This window comes from Pongo pygmaeus, chromosome 16, assembly GCF_028885625.2.
Source record: "Pongo pygmaeus isolate AG05252 chromosome 16, NHGRI_mPonPyg2-v2.0_pri, whole genome shotgun sequence".
Taxonomy (NCBI): domain Eukaryota; kingdom Metazoa; phylum Chordata; class Mammalia; order Primates; family Hominidae; genus Pongo; species Pongo pygmaeus.
This window is the reverse complement of record NC_072389.2, coordinates 37874848-37892390: the sequence shown is the minus strand read 5'-3', so window position 1 is coordinate 37892390 and position 17543 is coordinate 37874848. Positions and strand designations below refer to the sequence as shown.

General features: G+C 40.1%; 1 protein-coding gene across 3 annotated transcripts in view; it reads left to right on the top strand.

Annotated features, from left to right (window-relative positions):
* Nucleotides 1-17543, top strand: part of FMN1 (formin 1) — a 442344-nt gene that overhangs the window by 343299 nt on the left and 81502 nt on the right. For all 3 annotated transcript variants that reach the window (XM_054450470.2, XM_054450471.2, XM_054450472.2), the window contains one exon: nucleotides 5102-5194. In XM_054450470.2, the coding sequence (XP_054306445.1) occupies nucleotides 5102-5194 (93 nt within the window). The remainder of the gene's footprint in view (nucleotides 1-5101; nucleotides 5195-17543) is intronic.

The window sequence follows — 17543 nt, the reverse complement described above, 5'->3', positions numbered from 1 at the left end:
TGTCCATGACCTCTCTCCTTTATGCACTGCCAGTCTCCGGTGTCATCATTAATTAGCCTTCAGGTCTCCCATTTGTCTGCTAGAAAGCATCTCGGATAAGCCAAGTCAATAAATTGGAGCAGGCAAGCTGCCTGGCCTCCGGGGCGCGTGGCTCTGTGGGGACCGTCGGAGGGCAGCCCTCTCCTTTGATCGTGTGGGGAAGTTTAATTCTTACAGGCCACATGGGAATCCCAGCTCGTGGGGCTGCAGAGAGGACCTTGGAGCACAGCAGTGGAGCTGTTCTCGTTTGTACTGGTTTCAGTTTCTAATTTCAAAACCGTGAAGCTCAGAGGCCTAGGGGAATTGTTTCCCATTTTGCTTCGTCTTTCCCCAAGACTTTGCCTGCATTCTTCAGTGAATTCTCACAATGGGCGGTGGAACTTCAGCACGGGAATGAAAATCATTATCCCTATGTTCTAAACAGGAGATTTGTACTGTGGCATATTTCCGTAAATACAGTGCCCAGCATCTGTAGCGAATAATCCCCAGCCATGACTCTCTTGCTGTTCTGACTTTGACATGTTTCCCAAGCAATTTTAGTCAAACATAAAAATAACAAATAATATTTATGAACCTGCTTGTGAGTGCCAGGCATTCTGCAAATCACTATGTATGTATTATCTTAAATATCATGTCATGCCTGTGTTGCGGGGGGTCCCCATTTTGCAGATGAGAAACACAAGCCACAGCCCACCTGAGCCCTAGTGGGTCTCAATCCAAGCACAAGCTCTTTACCACCCCCATAGTATGGCCTCATAAAATTGGAGCAATTTGATGGGCACCGCATGGGCTCTGTCACCACATCTAGCACAAAGGGAGAGCTGCAGTGATCAACCCTGTGAATTCAGGCAAAAGAGAAAGTATTGCTTTTGTAATTGGGGAAACAAGCTCTGCCTTCAGCTTTGCTTTCACCAGGGAGAAGTAACCTTGAAGGAATTGTTGTCAGGCGTTCGATTATATCCTATTAGTAAATTGCAGGCATGTTTTATCCTACGTTCATGAAAAACAATTCTATATAAATGAAATTGTTGGAATTTGAATATAGTAGAGGGTTAATTAAATAATTTAAGGAACTCTTCCCAATTTATATTATGGGAAATTCTAGCTTTCCTTTAACTGTATTCTCAGAATCATAGCTGGAAATAATCAGGAAAGTTTATGTGGCCACAAATGTTCATTGAGAAATCCTGATTCCTTAAAGCAGATGTCTTTCCTGCTTCCCTGCCTACCTTCAGAACTACCCAATCAGGATAATCATCTTTGTTACCTTGCTTATGACTCATGGGATGAGGGGGTGGACATTTCTGGGGGTCTTTAAAATACGCTCAACCCTTTGAGATCATCTTGGGACACCTCACCATGTTTGAGGAGTACAGAGACGGTGACCCCTTGGTGCAGGGGAAGGAGTAGACAAGCAAGTCACATTGCATCTCTGGAAAGCCCACTTGGAGTCTGGGTCAACATTGCTAATATGTATGTATATATATTTTTTAGACAGGGTCTCACCCTGTGAGACTAGGCTGGAGTGCAGAGGCGCGGTCATGGCTTATTGCAGTGTCGACCTCCCTGGGTTCAGGTGATCCTCTCACCTCTGCCTTCTGAATACCTGGGACCACAGGTGCACACCCCCATGCCCAGCCAGTATTTGTATTTTTTGTAGAAACAGGGTTTCACCACTTTGGCCAAGCTTGTCTCAAATTCCTGGGCTCAAGTGATCCACCTGCCTTGGCCTCCCAAAGTGTTGGTATTAGAGGCACAAGCCACTGTGCCAGGCCAACATTGCTAATTTTATTTAAACTTTCCTACACATGAGAATCTAATTAAGATGAAGAAACCTTTTCTCTTCATCTACTTTTCCCTTTCTTCCTTTCTTTCCTTTCTTTCTTTCCTTTCCCCTTCCTTCCTTTCCTTTCCTCTTCCTTCCTTCTTTCCTTCCTCCCTCCCTTCCTACCTCTCTTTCTCTCTCCCTTCTTTCCTTCCTTCCTTCCTCCCTTTCCTTTTTTCCTTTTCCTTCCTTCCTCTTTTTCTTTCTTTCTTTGTCTCTCTCTCTCTTTCTTTCTCTCTCTCTCTTCTTTCCTTCCTTCCTTCCTCCCTCCTGCCTTGCCTTGCCTTTGCCTTTGCCTTTCTTTCTTCCTTTTGTTCTTTCATTCTTTCTTTCCTTTCTTGTCTGTCTGTCTCACTCTATCACCCAGGCCAGAGTACGATGATATGACACTGCAGCCTGGAATTCCTGGGCAGAAACAACCCTCCCAGATCAGCCTCCCATGTAGCTGGGTCTACAGGCATGCACCATCATGTCTGGATAACTTAAAATTTTTTTTTGAGAGACAAGGTCTCGCTGTGTTGCCAGACTGGTCTTGAACTCCTGGCCTCAAGTGATCCTCCCACCAAGGCCTCCCAAAGCACTGGGATTACAGGTACGAACCACGACATTCAGCCAAGATAAGGAAATCTGATGCTTTGGCCAGATACATGGAGCTCTCTAGAGAAGTTTGGGGAGAAGTAAATGAATCCTGCATGATGACTTCTCAGGGATTAATTTATGCACTTTTACATAAATACATATAATCAAAGGTAAAACATCAACATTATGCAGAAGGTAATAGAGATGTTTGAAAGATGCAAAAACATTGGATTGAAAAATGCTTGATGGCAATGTTGGCATATCAGAGAAGCTTTTTCGGATGAACAGGACTTTGTCAGATATTGTTGAAAGTATGTATGGCATGACAGCAGAGCAGGGAACCACATGAATGAAGACATGGAACTGGGAATGCTGAATAATATAATTGGAAAACATTGAGCACCTTTGGTTTGGTTAATCAAATACATGTGGGAAATAGAGCTGAAATATGCCATAATGGAAAAGAGGCCCCGAAGTTTGAATTTAATTGAATTCGCAATGAGAACCCATTAATAGTTTTATCTTCTTTTGTACTTTTCCCCCTTTGTTTTCAGGGGACAAGATTGCCTTACAATTTATAGAGACTAGAGAAAACTTAAGCTTCAAATTTAACTCTTGATCTCCTCTGTCTCTTAAAAAAACATAATCCAACAAGATACTTCCCCACTATTCTCTATCTCAGCAAATGGCACTTCCAGCAACCCATTGCCCACCCCTTTACCCTTCCATCTGCTTCAACCCTACCTTGACTGAATCTGGAAGACCTATTTGTTACACCTGCAAAATATATCCCAGCTCTATCTACTCTCTCTCTCCTTGGATACCACTGTAGCACAGAGTGTCCTATTTTGAGAAAAGAATGGTAGTGGGAAGGACATACTTACCATTTGGCCACAGATCCATCTATTTCAAAAGAGGTGAAGGGTAATCTCATAATGGCAGAGAAGTTATAAAGTAGTTATTGTAGAGAGGACAAAAAGGCTTACAAAGAAAGGAAAAAAATGTGGAAAAAATGAATGTTTTAAATGATTATTTGACTCAATTTATAGAATTTGTTCTAGTTGTTTCAAGTTAAGATTTGTTTTTTTTCAATAAGATAACTCATTTAAAAAATTAGTCTTTGCATCCCAATGGACAGGATTTCCTAGATAGCCTTGGAATGGTTGTCAGAATAGCTAATAGCAGATATTCTAGATATCTCTATAAAAACTCTTTAAGAAACAATGTCAATAGATAGAGCCTGAATTTAGGTACCCCTGTCCTGTGACCTAGCATCCCTGTATCATGAGAAATCCCTAGATACCTCTGAAAATGTAGGTGATTCTGACCTTGACTCAGAAAATGACAAAGGGTTCCCTGAAATTGTACTTTCATTTTCAGCACCGTTTTATAGTCCCCAGGGTTGTCTAGGATTTCTGCAATCTAGTTGGCAATATTGCAAATGAAAAGTGTCAGATAACTAATTTCAGAGAACATTTAAGTGGTGTCTTTGCATTTTCTGTGTTTCAGAACTGACATGTTTATTGCTTTGCCTGCAGTATACGTTCTGAGATGCTAGTTTTAAATATGCCAAATTATTGGATAGGAATTTCTCAATGTAAATAAAGATCTCCTTCCCAACCTCCTTCTTCCAAAATACCTTACCTGTGTGTTTATAAATTCCTCCAAGATCTGTAGTATATGTTTCTCTATTTTGTGAACCAGGTGGCATGATATCTTTATGGTGAAATCCAGTGTTTTATTAATAGGCTTTTGGACAAGAACATATCTAATTTCCAGCCATGGTCAACAGATAAAAGTGATCATGACTCAGCTCTAGCTTTGTAGAAACGGAGGCTTTCTTTTCCCAGTGCATGCTGTAACTGGCACAAACACATAGGAACCTTGGGGAGATGCCTCTTGCCTGGGTTAATTGCCTTTTGTGATGGTGAACTATGAATTACTGTGGTTTCCGTGTAGACAAATCGCAACTATCCAATAAGGTAGGTCATTTTTAAAAAGTCAAGTCACTTCAGACTTGATTGTCAAAAAGTACTCTATTACAAATTTTAGATGTTATTCTATCTGAAGTAAATTATATAACATTATTTCCTGTGTGTTAGTAGAGGATTAGAAGGAAGGGTAGGTGAATGGGAAGCATGAAGAACTGACAGGGTCCTCCCCAACCTGGTCTTAGTTCTCATGTTGGGATGCGTGTGTCACCCTGGCCAATCACCAGGTTGGTAATTCTAGGCAACTTGGAGGCCTGAGAATTTCTGCAATATATTTTTCAAGCTCTACTTTTGGGGTATGAATCTGAGGAGGGCTGAGGCCCTTAATTTTGTGAGACTAATCCTCAAGTAGTTTTTGCTTCTCTTTATCTTTGGGAGAACACAAGCAGAATACTTTACCTATCCCAGGTCAGAGATTTTTCTGGATCTCTAGAAGAAAAATGGAAGGATTATACATTGCCCTGTTCCTCAAGAGTGGTGTAGAATGAACTAATTATTTTTGTTGGTTTGTTTATTTTTTCTGGTTTTTCATCCTGGAATTTGGACCAACGGTAATCGACAAGGAGTGTGCACAATTGATAGCCAAGTGCATAGCACAGTGCCTGGCCCATAGCAGGAGCTCAGCAAATCTGTGTTCCCGAGTCTAATTCTAAATTTCTCTTCACAGCAAGTGAGAAACAGATGGTGGTGGTGTGCAAGGAGTCCCCAAAGGAGTATCTCCAGCCTTTCAAGGACAAACTAGAGGAGTTCTTCCAAAAAGGTAGGAAACTTTGTCAGCCACACATACACGTGGCCCTGAAACACCCTTCATTCCGTGAATCTTTCTCTCAGGCCCACGGCCCCTTGCATCCTGGCTGACCACAGGCAGCTCTGGTGATGTCATTAGCCCATCTTTCCATGGTGGTCACATACTCAACGGTAGATAAAGTTGTCCTGTAGCTTTCATATCACCTTTCAAATCCATTTTAATATTTTAAATTCTTGAATGTTACTCTGGCTTTTGTAAATTCTCTGAGGACAAACTTTTTTGTCTCTTCATGGAGCTCAAGGAATTCCTCAGCCCGTGTTCACTGACAAACGACATACATGTAAGGCAGATGCAGTCATGCATTTCACATTTGTGGTCATCCTGGACAGGTGGATGGTGATCACCCTCCTGGTTTTATGAGTGTAGCAACTTGGAAACTTGTGTTGTATTTTCCATTCCTTTTCAGACAGGAAAATTAGGGCCAAGTGAATGTCACCCATCAATCACTTGCTACCTGTCAGCCCTCTGGGGGTTAGTCAGTGGAAGTGATATGCTGGTATGCATGAGACTCCACACTTTCTTTGAAATCTTAACAGATTTCCTTCCTTCACAGTTTTGGCATGAGTAGGGAACTTCTGTTGATCAGGGTTAGTGAACATGGAAGTATCATGTCTTTTAGGTAATTCCTATTCTAATTTCTCAAATTTAACTTCAGATGTAAAACAAAAATAAGTGTGGAGTTGTTGAAGGCAGCTTTTTTCCCTGCTGGAAAGCTAGAGGAAACACACATAGGAGTCTTTGGGGATATCTCAACATGCTTTTTCTATTACTGAGTAAGGCCACTTGTTACCACACCATCAACAAAAGACTCTTAAGCAGGGTGAATGCATAAAGTGTGGCCAAACCAGCTTGAGAATCGGCAGGGAAATTCTCAGTCTATGAGTCAGAGGAACTCCATTCCAGCTGCTGCTCCCTTGGTTCAGAGACCGTTGCTCCCTTCTCCATGATGAAAGGTTGTCTGTATTGAAGTAGGAGAAATCAGATTTCTCTCTGAGCCACTACAGAACCTCATATATGATGGAAGAAATGCTGTCAGACAGAGTACCGTCTTGAGAGCAAAGATACCAATACTTGTGTGCTATGTGACTATAGGAGATGAGTTTTATAAGTGACTTATCAAAAAATGCATTGTTATATAATTATACTGTGTAAATATAACCTAAGTAGCCTGAAGAAAAGCATGAAATACTTCCCTTTGCTGACCCCAGTTAATAGTGTCTGCTTTTTACATATGTAGAATTAACTTGAAATGAGGCTCATGTGTACTTGGATTCCATCTTTATTTTTAATTGCTATTCTATTTCTAGAAAATTTTGCCATGTGAATGTCAGGGTACTATCTGCCTACATCCTATAATGCTCTTAGAATCCTGCTTCTGCAAAGCAGCTAGTTTATATTGTGAATTTTATTCTTTTTGTTGAAAAGACATAAATATGAATAGATTTAAAACCTTGAGAATCTTCTTTGGTACCTTGGAAAAGCAATTTGCAAATCCCCATTTGGGATAATGTGTTAGCCTCTTCTCTGCTAGAGCTCCCAAGACAATTCTGGTCTATTCAGAGAAAGGGAATTTATATGAGGGAAACTGGATCTTATGTCAGGGAAGTAAGGGTATGGCCATAGTAAGGTGTTCTAAGAAAGTCCTAGAACAGTGGTTCTCAACTCTCATGCATACTAGAATCACTTGGGAGATATTTTTTAAAATCTTGATACCCAGGCCCAACTCTAGAGCATCTCATGAGCATCTCTCAGGGTGGGGCCAGGCATCAGATTTTCTTTTTTTCTTCTTTTTTTTTTTTTTTACTCTCCAGGTAATTCCAGTGTGGAACCCAGATTGATAGCCAATACTCTCTAGCTTAGTTCACCTTTTAATGTGTATTCAAAGATTTATTCTGAGCCTGCTATATGTTAGGCTCTATGATAGAGACCAAGAGTACTAGGATTAATTGTATACTCCTACACCCTGTCCCAAGGAATATCTTAGTGGGAAAAGATCTATAATTGAATACAACGAGCTCTTTTTTTTTTTTTTTTTTTTTTTTGAGGTGGAGTTTCACTCTCATTGCCCAGGCTGGAGTGCAGTGGCGCGATCTTGGCTCACTGCAACCTCCGCCTCCCGGGTTCAAGCAATTTTCCTGCCTCAGCCTCCCGAGTAGCTGGGATTACAGGCGCCCACCACCACACCCGGCCAATTTTTTGTAGTTTTAGTAGAGACGGGGTTTCACTATGTTGGCCAGGCTGGTCTCAAACTCCTGACCTCAGGCAGTCCACCCGCCTTGGCCTCCCAAAGTGCTGGGATTACAGGCGTGAGCCACCGCGCCCGGCCAATCAGCTCCTGACTTACAGATGAAGTAAAAGTGACAATCAGCTCCTGACTTACAGATGAGGTAAAAGTGACAATCAGCTCATCAGCTCCTGCTTTACAGATGAGGTAAAAGTGACATTAGGAATAACATCAAATCATGCTTAAAACAAAACCAGCCAAAATAAGACACAGATTGAATTTGAGGGAAACATTACCATTCTATTTAAAAATTTAAGAATATAAAAATATATACACTATTGTAGGAATCTTAAACATTCCCAATACCGTATGGTAGAAAAGTCTACTGTTGAAATAGCTTGTTACAATTATTTCATTACTTAACTCATTTTTTCAAAACAGTCTAGAATTGTGCTGTTCGATGTGGCAAGCACTAGCCACATGTGGCTTTTGAGCAGCTGAAATGTGGCTAATCCAAACTGAGATGTCTTATAAGGGTAAAACACGGGGTTTTGAAAACTCAGCAGAAAAAACATGTCAAATATTTTATTGCTGATTTTTTTATACTGATTGCATGGTAAAGTGATAACATTTTAGATATGTTAAATAAATAAAATGATTAATATTCATTTATAGGTAAGTTAATAAATATGTTAATAACCTGACAAAATATATTAGCTAAATTATATTTCTTCTACTTTTTGAGTGTGGCTACTAGAAAATCTAAATTATATTAGTGGTTCACATTCTATTTCTATCAGAAAGTGCTAGTCTAGAGGCATGTTCCATAGGCTTTCGTCAGCTCATTCCTACACTCTCTTCTCATTGTCGCCCTGCCTTCTCAGCTTGAATCCTAAGTTACTGGAATGCAGAGTTTCACAAGCTTAGCCCCCTGCCCACTCTGAGCCTAGCCCTTGTTTGGCTCTCAAATGGGGCTACGTAAACAAAGAAGGTGACAGCATGCTACTTGATCAGGCTGTTACCTCTATGGTTCTGAAATGTATGGTTTAGGGTCTGTGGTTAAGAAATACGTTATAGTTCACAGCAGTATGCTATGATGTAGGGGCTGGGTTTTTGCCAAATTGCAGTATATACAAATGGAGTATCTCCTCTCTACTGTTTAGAGTTCCAAATAGTAGTTCCTTTATTGCGTAGATATTTCACTGATTCATAGAAAATGTAGGATTTTCCATTTGCCACAAATAGGCACTATTCACCATAGATAATCAAATTTCTATGACAATTGTCATACAGTTTAAGTATAGTATTTCATCTAACATGCTATTTATTGTAAGAAATACCATTATTACATGTACTACTAAGAAAGAAAAATTGCTGCCATAAGCCACAACATGTAGACTCTTAAGATGTACCCCAATATCAGAGGCTCTAAAATGTGAAAATTCTGTGAATTTTGGAGCTGGTGTAATGTGGTACTATAATTGGGCATATAGAATCAGAGAGGAAGAATACCCAACACTTTTAGGTAAGACTTTCAGCAAAGAAGATATTTTTGTTCAGACTTGAAAAAGCAAAATAATAATGATGGCAATGATAATGTTAATATTTACTGAGTGCTTCTATCTGCTAAATACCATGGGGGAACAAAGCACCTTTTTACTTAGTCACCATGACAGTCCTTTGAAGTGAGTACTGTTACCACCCTGCTATACAGATGAGAAAACTGAGGATTAGAAATTCTCAGCAGACAGGCTACAAAGGGCATTCCAGGCAGAGGAAAACACTGCAAGTCTCAGAAGGATGAAAGACATGAGGTGTTTGGGAAATGGCAAGCAACTTGGTGTGGCTAGATCACAAGGCATATGAGAAGAACACAAGACCAAAAAGGAGATAAGAGTCACCATATGACTTGCTAAAGAATCTGAACTTTGTCTGACAGGCAGCAGATAATATTGAAAAATAATGTGTACAGGAGTGACATGATTATGTTGGATTTGTTTGTATTGTTTTGGTTTGTGCAGTTATTTTGCAGGGGGTATATCACTTCGCTTTTTGTTGTGGCTGAGAAATATGTTGTAACTAACAGTAATATTAAAAAAGGTTGGACAAGTAACAGACTAATGAAGAACTTGAGCAAAAGCAATGGCAAAGCCGAGGTAGGAGGATCACTTGAGTCCAGGAGTTTGAAATCAGCCTGGGCAACAAAGTGAGACCCCATCTCTACAAAAATTAGTTAGAAGTGGTGGCGCCTGTAGTCTCAGCTACTTGGGAGGCTGAGGTGGGAGGATTGCTTGAGCCCAAGAGTTCAAGGCTACAGTGAATTATGATTACACTACCATACTCCAGCCTTAGCAACAGAGCAAGACGCTGTCTCTAAAACAAACAAACAAAGCAATGGCAGTAAAAATAAGAAGGAAAAGACATAATTGTAAACACTAAAGGGCTGTTCTAGGCATTACAGGACAGGATAATAAATTGGATGTACAAAATGAAACAGAGGAGAATAGGGTAACTCCTTTTTCTTGCTTGGATGACTGGTTGGATACTGATAAGGAAGACTAGATTTGAGATGGAAGACAGTGAGGTCAACTTTAGACATGTTAACTTTGTACATATGAGACACGCAGGTAGAGATGCTGGGCTCATGGGAGAGAGCTAGATGAGACTCTAAAGGTAGCAGTTCAAGTCATAGGAATGAATGAGATAGCCCAAAGAAAAGGGTGTAGAATGAGGTGATACCTGAAGTATCAGAGTATCTGAGCACAGGATATCATATAACAAATGTAACTGAGGAAAGATACTTCTGTACTTCTATAGCACAGCTTATACAGAGTGTTTTGCAAGAAAGCTAATTCTCTATCAGGAGTCTTATCACTTACAAAGTTTTAAGCAATTGTGTTCTGTATGCCTGAGAAGTCACATGCGTTGTGACTCAGGATTATTTTTACATCAGCTGCAATTCAGCTCTAACAATCATGATGATTTAATTTTTCTTCTGTAAATCATATCCTGTTGCCACACTCAGATGGAGATGATGCATTTATCCTTATGTCTTTTTCATTCTTCCCTTCTCAGAATGTCCTTATATAGTGTTATTTGACAAAACTGTGGTACTTTTTCTTAATGAATTTCATTTTCTGAGAAGAATTGATTGTAATTTTAATGGCACCACTTGACGGGGTTGCAAACTCCATGATATCCATGCCTTTTTTCTTACGTGTCTTTTCTTTTCCACACTAGGCTCTTGTTGAAGCTGGTTTATAGCTCAGTTCAGAATAACCTTGTGCAGGCATTTTGTGAGCTCCTGCTTTCCCACCCTCAGATCAAACATGGTCATAATGATATGGCCTTCAAAAATGTGATGCTCACATTAAAAGTTCCCATAAACATGGCAGGGATCCTATAATTAAAAGAAGGCGCAGAGCAACTGATCAGATCCCAGGTATAGATCTTGTAGGTGGTCTTTTCATGCTGTTAAATTGGTCATTTGTATTTATAGCTTTGGCAGGGAGGGCTGGAACCTAAACTAGCTCTAATCCCAGCACTCTCCCACACTTGGCCTTATGTCATTGTCCGTTAATTTCACTTGGCATCCATGAATGGAGCCAAATTCTAAATGACTCTGCATGAACCATTCTAGCCCTAGTCTATGAAACTATTTTCTAAGTTTCTTTGACCAGCTGAGATTAGAGATACTGGTTTTTTTTGTTTTGCTTTGTTTTGTTTTTTGAGACGGAGTCTTGCTCTGTCGCCCAGGCTGGAGTGCAGTGGCGCTATCTTGGCTCACTGCAAGCTCCGCCTCCCAGGTTCACACCATTCTCCTGCCTCAGCCTCCGAGTAGCTGGGACAACAGGCGCCTGCCACCACACCTGGCTAGATTAGAGATATTCTTAATATCAAAAATTGTTTTAGTTTACCTATATAGGTAACAAACCTTCACATGTACCCCCAAACCTAAAATAAAAGTTAAAAAAAAAACTTGTTTTCTAGTAAAAAAAAATAGATAAACTTACCAGGCTTAAAATAAACAAAAGCAGTAATTCTGATGTTCTACACTGAATGCAAAAGGAATTATATAAATAGATGAGTATTCCATGACAGCTGGGACTGTGTCTGTTTTGTCCTGTTCACTTACTTGTCCCAACATCATATAGCTCAGCTTGTCCCATGATAGGTGTTAATAAGTGTTTGTTGAATTTATGAACAAACAGCTTAAATTGTGTAAAGTACCTAGAGGCTAACCTCCTTGGGTTTTCTGTTTAAATCCTTTCAGAATTGCTGAATCATCCCAGAATCTGGAGAGGTACATTTTTGGTTGATAATACATTTCTGTGGTCAGACCTCCTGGATATAGAATCATCTTTCTGTGTTGGGCATATGCATGTAATCTATTCTTAGTAAATACTTTGGTCAGATTAGATTGACAAAGGCCATACTTAAATCTCTAAGTTGCAAAATAAGAGCAGGTTATTATGTAATCTCATCACTTCAACCCCCAGAAATGTGGAAAGAAAACTATCTGAATCACCATATTCAACCACTAAGGTTACAGAGATCAGGAAAGGTCAGTAATCTGAACAATGCAACCTGTGAGGGAAATAATTCTGACATTCTTTACAAAGCTTGTGGAAAGAAGAAATGTGGCTGGAGAACATGCACTCTGCATGAGCCAAAATGGGTTCTTGTATACCCCACTGCTACTCAAGAAAATACCAACAGGCGTGGTTCCAAAGATCATCAAATGGCCAAGAATTAAGATAATCTCTTGTGACTTCCGGATCACTTAAGTAACAGAGCATTAATCCTTGGAAGATGAAGAAAGCTATTTGGCTAGGCACAGTGGCTCAAGCCTGTAATCCCTGCACTTTGGGAGGCCAAGGCAGGCGATCACCTGAGGTCAGGAGTTCGAGACCAGCCTGGCCAACATGGCGAAACCCCATCTCTACTAAAAATACAAAAATTAGCCAGACATGGTGGTGTGCACCTGTAATCCCAGCTGCTCTGGAGGCTGAGACAGGAGAATCGCTTGCACCTGGGAAGCAGAGGTTGCAGTGAGCCGAGATCACACCACTGCACTCCAGCCTGGGCCACAGAGTGAGACTCCTCCAAAAAAAAAGAAAGAAAGAAAAGAAAGCTATTTTATCAGAGGTCTGTTAAGTAGGCTTTTATCTAAAAGGGCTAGAGGAGATTTTTTTTCCAGAAATTCCTGCAAAGAGCTTATGTTTTCCCCCGAAGTCAGTTTCTAATGACTATCCAGTAATGGAGTTGTGAAATTATGGTATTTCCATACATTGGATACTAAGCATCTTTTAAAAAAAAAAAGTCTATATGTATTGATCTGGAAGGATCCCTAATGTATATGTTTAAGTGGATAAAAGCAAGGGTCAGAAGAGTAGTTATGTTATTATTAGTTATATTATCATTCAGATAAAGATGAAGCAAAAAATGAATACTACCTAACAGTGAGAACAAATAAGAACTAACCTAAGACTGGCCGGGCACGGTGGCTTACGCCTGTAATCACAGCACTTTGGGAGGCCGAGGCGGGCGGATCAAGAGGTCAGGAGATCGAGACCATCCTGGCTAACACGATGAAACCCTGTGTCTACTAAAAATACACACACAAAAAAATTAGCTGAGCATGGTGGCAAGCGCCTGTAGTCCCAGCTGCTCAACAGGCTGAGGTAGGAGAATGACGTGAACCCGGGAGGCAGAGCTTGCAGTGAGCCGAGATTGCGCCACTGCACTCCAGCCTGGGTGACAGAGCGAGACTCCGTCTCTGAAAAAAAAAAAAAAGAAAAAAAAAAGAACTAACCTAAGACTGATATTCAGCTGATCCTCACCATAACACCCATACAGGTTGTCTGTTCTGCTAGTTAGTACCTATGTTATTGTTAAATATTTAGACTATTACTCCTAAAACTAATCAAACAGGTTCATTGCTGCAGCAGGTAGAAAATAGGCAGATGAAGTTCATAGGTGTATGCAGATTTTTCATAAATTTGGGTGTTTTAACCAATGAATACCTCTTAAAATATTAAACAAATTTTTTTTGAAAAACAGCTTTCTATAGTACTTCACACTTCACATTTTTCCTCTAAGATTCTGCTTCCTATTCATTGCTTCCCCATTATTATACCAACTGGGGTCCCTTAGCCACCTGAACCTAGAATTGGAAACCAAATGGTCTTACTCACAGTCTCATTACTTTCATTGGGTGCTGAACTGGACAACATAAAAGGAAATCTGAAATTCCCTTATCAAGCAAGATCTATGAGCTAGTACCTTGGTTTCTTTCCTATGGCTGCCTTCTTCAACATCACTCTAGATGGCTGTATCTAATGGAAGCCTTCCAGTCAATGAGAAAATGCAAGGAAATGTTTAAAGGCATTGAGAGCTCAAGACAGTCCAATATACACACATGTGTGGACGCACACACACGTGCACACACACACATGAATCTGCTGGAGCCCCTCAGTTCTTTCTCCTTGACTTGGATTGACTTCACTTATTTTGCTCATGGTTCCATCATCACTTCAGTTTCAGGCGTCACACTTTTGTGATGTTATTATTAGGTATGTAACATGAATCCTAATTCACATTATGGTCAAGAAAAGGCCTCTAATATGGAGGATGTTTTACCGATTCCTCATATTTTTTTTCTTATTGCCATAATCCTGTTCTTTATTTCATCTGGGCTCTTCATTACATGGGTGCTTCAATGTACACTTTTATGAATATGCCAAAATGAGAGAGTAAAGATCTTCTCTCATATTACCCTGACACAGACCATCCTTTAAGCCTAATCACAAACACAGAACCAAATCTCAGTCATTTATATCTTGGGATCATTGTCAGGATCTGACCTCTTCCATGGGTATTTGCATTTTAGGCCTTAACTCTAATTTTTGTTGTTGTTGTTGTTGTTGTTGTTGAGATGGAGTCTCGCTTTGTCGCCCAGGCTGGAGTGCAGTGGCTCGATCTCAGCTCACTGCACGCTCCGCCTCCCAGGTTCATGCCATTCTCCTGCCTCAGCCTCCCGAGTAGCTGGGACTACAGGTGCCTGGTACTACGCCCGGCTAATTTTTTGTAATTTTTAGTAGAGACGGGGTTTCAGTGTGTTAGCCAGGATGGTCTTGATCTCCTGACCTCGTGATCCACCCGCCTTGGCCTCCCAGAGTGCTGGGATTACAGGCATGAGCCACCGCGCCCAGCCTTAACTCTAATTTTTTAAAGAGTTTGTCTCCTGTTTTTCTGGAACTCCTGACCTCAAGTGATCCACCCACCCCAGCCTCCCAAAGTGCTGGGATTACAGGCATGAGCCACCACACCCAGCCTTGTCTCCTGTTTTTAAATACTGTCTCAGAACTACATGCTAGTGGAAGAGAGATGGTAGTGGTTGGGTTTGGAGGTAAGATATTATTTGTCAGATAAGTATCATTAACTCTTACAGGGTCTTTCCTAGAGCAGCAGCAGATACACACACACACACACACACACACACACACACACACACACACACACACACACACACACCCTACATCTTTTCAACCTTATGGAACCAGTTTATTTGCTTGCTTTGGTAGAACAGGGAACACACACACACACACACACACACACACACACACCCCTACATCTTTTCAACCTTATGGAACCAGTTTATTTGCTTGCTTTGGTAGAACAGGGAACTATACCTTAAACTGATTTTTACAACTTTGAGTAAGGCCCTTAACCGTGTAAGAATTAAAGTATTACTAAGGACAACTTCATGATGGTGTTATTGGGTAATCTCTTCATTTCCCTTTCATCATGGCAGAATCCAAGATAGTTTGATGAGACTCTGGAGCTGCAATTGCATTAACTTCTTTCTGATGATTGGAAATGTCCCCAGGTAGAAGTAGAGGATGGAGCCAAGTCAGTCAGCCTCCTTCTTTCTATGTATAGACCTTGTTGTCCCCTTGTGAATTCACCCTTTTCACATTTCATTAGTTTGTTTTGGAAAACCTAGGAGGACATGAACTCGTCCTTTTTTATGGCTGCCATAGTATTCCATGGTATATATGTACCACATTTTCTTTATCCAGTCTATCATCAATGGGCATTTGGGTTGGTTCCAAGTCTTTGCTATTGTAAATAGTGCTGCAGTAAACATACGTGTGCATGCATCTCTATAGCAGAATGATTTATAATCCTTTGGGTATATACCCAGTAACGGGATTGCTGGGTCAAATGGTATTTCTGGTTCTAGATCCTTGAGGAATCGCCACACTGTCCTCCACAATGGTTGAACTGATTTACATTCCCACCAACAGTGTAAAAGCATTCCTGTTTCTCTGCAGCCTCACCAGCATCTATTGTTTCTTGACTTCTTAATCGCCATTCTGACTGGTGGGAGATGGTATCTCATTGTGGTTTTGATTTGCATTTCTCTAATGATCAGTGATGTTGAACTTTTTTTCACGTTTGTTGGCCGCATAAATGTCTTCTTTTGAGAAGTGTTTGTTCATCTCCTTTGCCCACTTTTTGATGGGGTTGTTTGTTTCTTGTAAATTTAAGTTCCTTGTAGATTCTGGATACTAGGCCTTTGTCATATGGGTAGATTGCAAAAATTTTCTCCCATTCTGTAGGTTGCCTATTCACTCTGATGGTAGTTTCTTTTGTTGTGCAGAAGCTGTTTAGTTTAATTAGATTAAGCAATACTTTTTTCTACATACATACAACTTTTGTTATTTTAGTAAGAATACTTAGCATGAATTCTACCCTGTTAACAAATTCTTAAGTGTGCAATACAATCTTATTAACAATAGGCACAATAAAATGTTGTGTTTTTAAGTGTTCTGAATGTAGTGAGAGAGCTTTGTGCTTGAAGTCAGAAGACCTAGGTTTGAACACTGGGTTCACCACGTAACCTTTCTGTGTGATTTTGCAAAGGATTTTAAGTTCTTGGGGCCTTTTTTTTTCCTTGTCTGTAAAATGGGAATAGTAATATCTACTACACAGTGTCATTATGAAGATGAAATTAGATAACATACATAGGAAACCACCATATAAACTATAAAGCTTTAATAAATACAATGTGTTACATTTAAGGCATTCATATCCCACTTTGACCCTCTGTGAGAAACACCAATATACTGAAAATTTCCCTCCTGAATTTTTAGTTCTGGTGTGTGTGGGAGGGGGCGGGTACTGGGGAGCATGCTACTTGACTTCAACAGGTGCATAGCACTTCATTTAATTTTGCAGCAATCCTTTGAAACTGATTTTTTTCATTCCTAACTTTCCGGAGAAGAAAACTGAGTCTGAGGGTCTTGGTAACTTACTCAAGGTCAGGGTGAGCTCAATCCCAGCCTTGTTACTGTGCCATCCTACTAACTTAGAGAACCACTTAGTTTCTCTTGAGTCTCAGGACCCTAGGGGTAAATAGAAATAAGCATTTTTGTTTCACCATCTAAAGGAGAAAAGTATCATAATAGTAGATTTGCCTTAACCTTGGGTAATAGCTTAACCTCAAAAATTCCTTTTCTGAGGTCTTAATAGAGATCCTCTTTTACCTTTCCCAACAATAACAACAAAGTTTCCATTGTAATTAGTAAAGAATTGCAGTGACAAGTATTTAAGTATTTTATGGAATCAGTATTGAGCTCTGCATCTTGCATAATGGTTGTTATGATAAATTGCTTCACGTAATTATTGGCCTAGCCACCACTTTATCTTTGGATTCTTGACTTCTATGGCAAGGTTTTCATCAGTGATTGATCAAAGATGCTATCACAAGACTTCTCTTTGATTTATACAGTTATTGTCTTCTTCATAATGGAAGAGCTTAACACCTGTATTGCCTTCTGGGAGTTATTGTGCATAATACATGTTATATAATACATAGTTTTGTAGACAATGTCCAATTCTGGAAAGATCTTTTCATTCTTTCAAATAATACGGGTATGTTTCTTCTGCTGAGTTCATTTGGCCTTAAATGAATTGTGGCAGCTCTAGTAGGAACACAGGACTAATGTATGTGGAGCAGTTAGCCCAGAACCTGACACTATGTATATCAGCTGCTGCTGCTGTTATGTC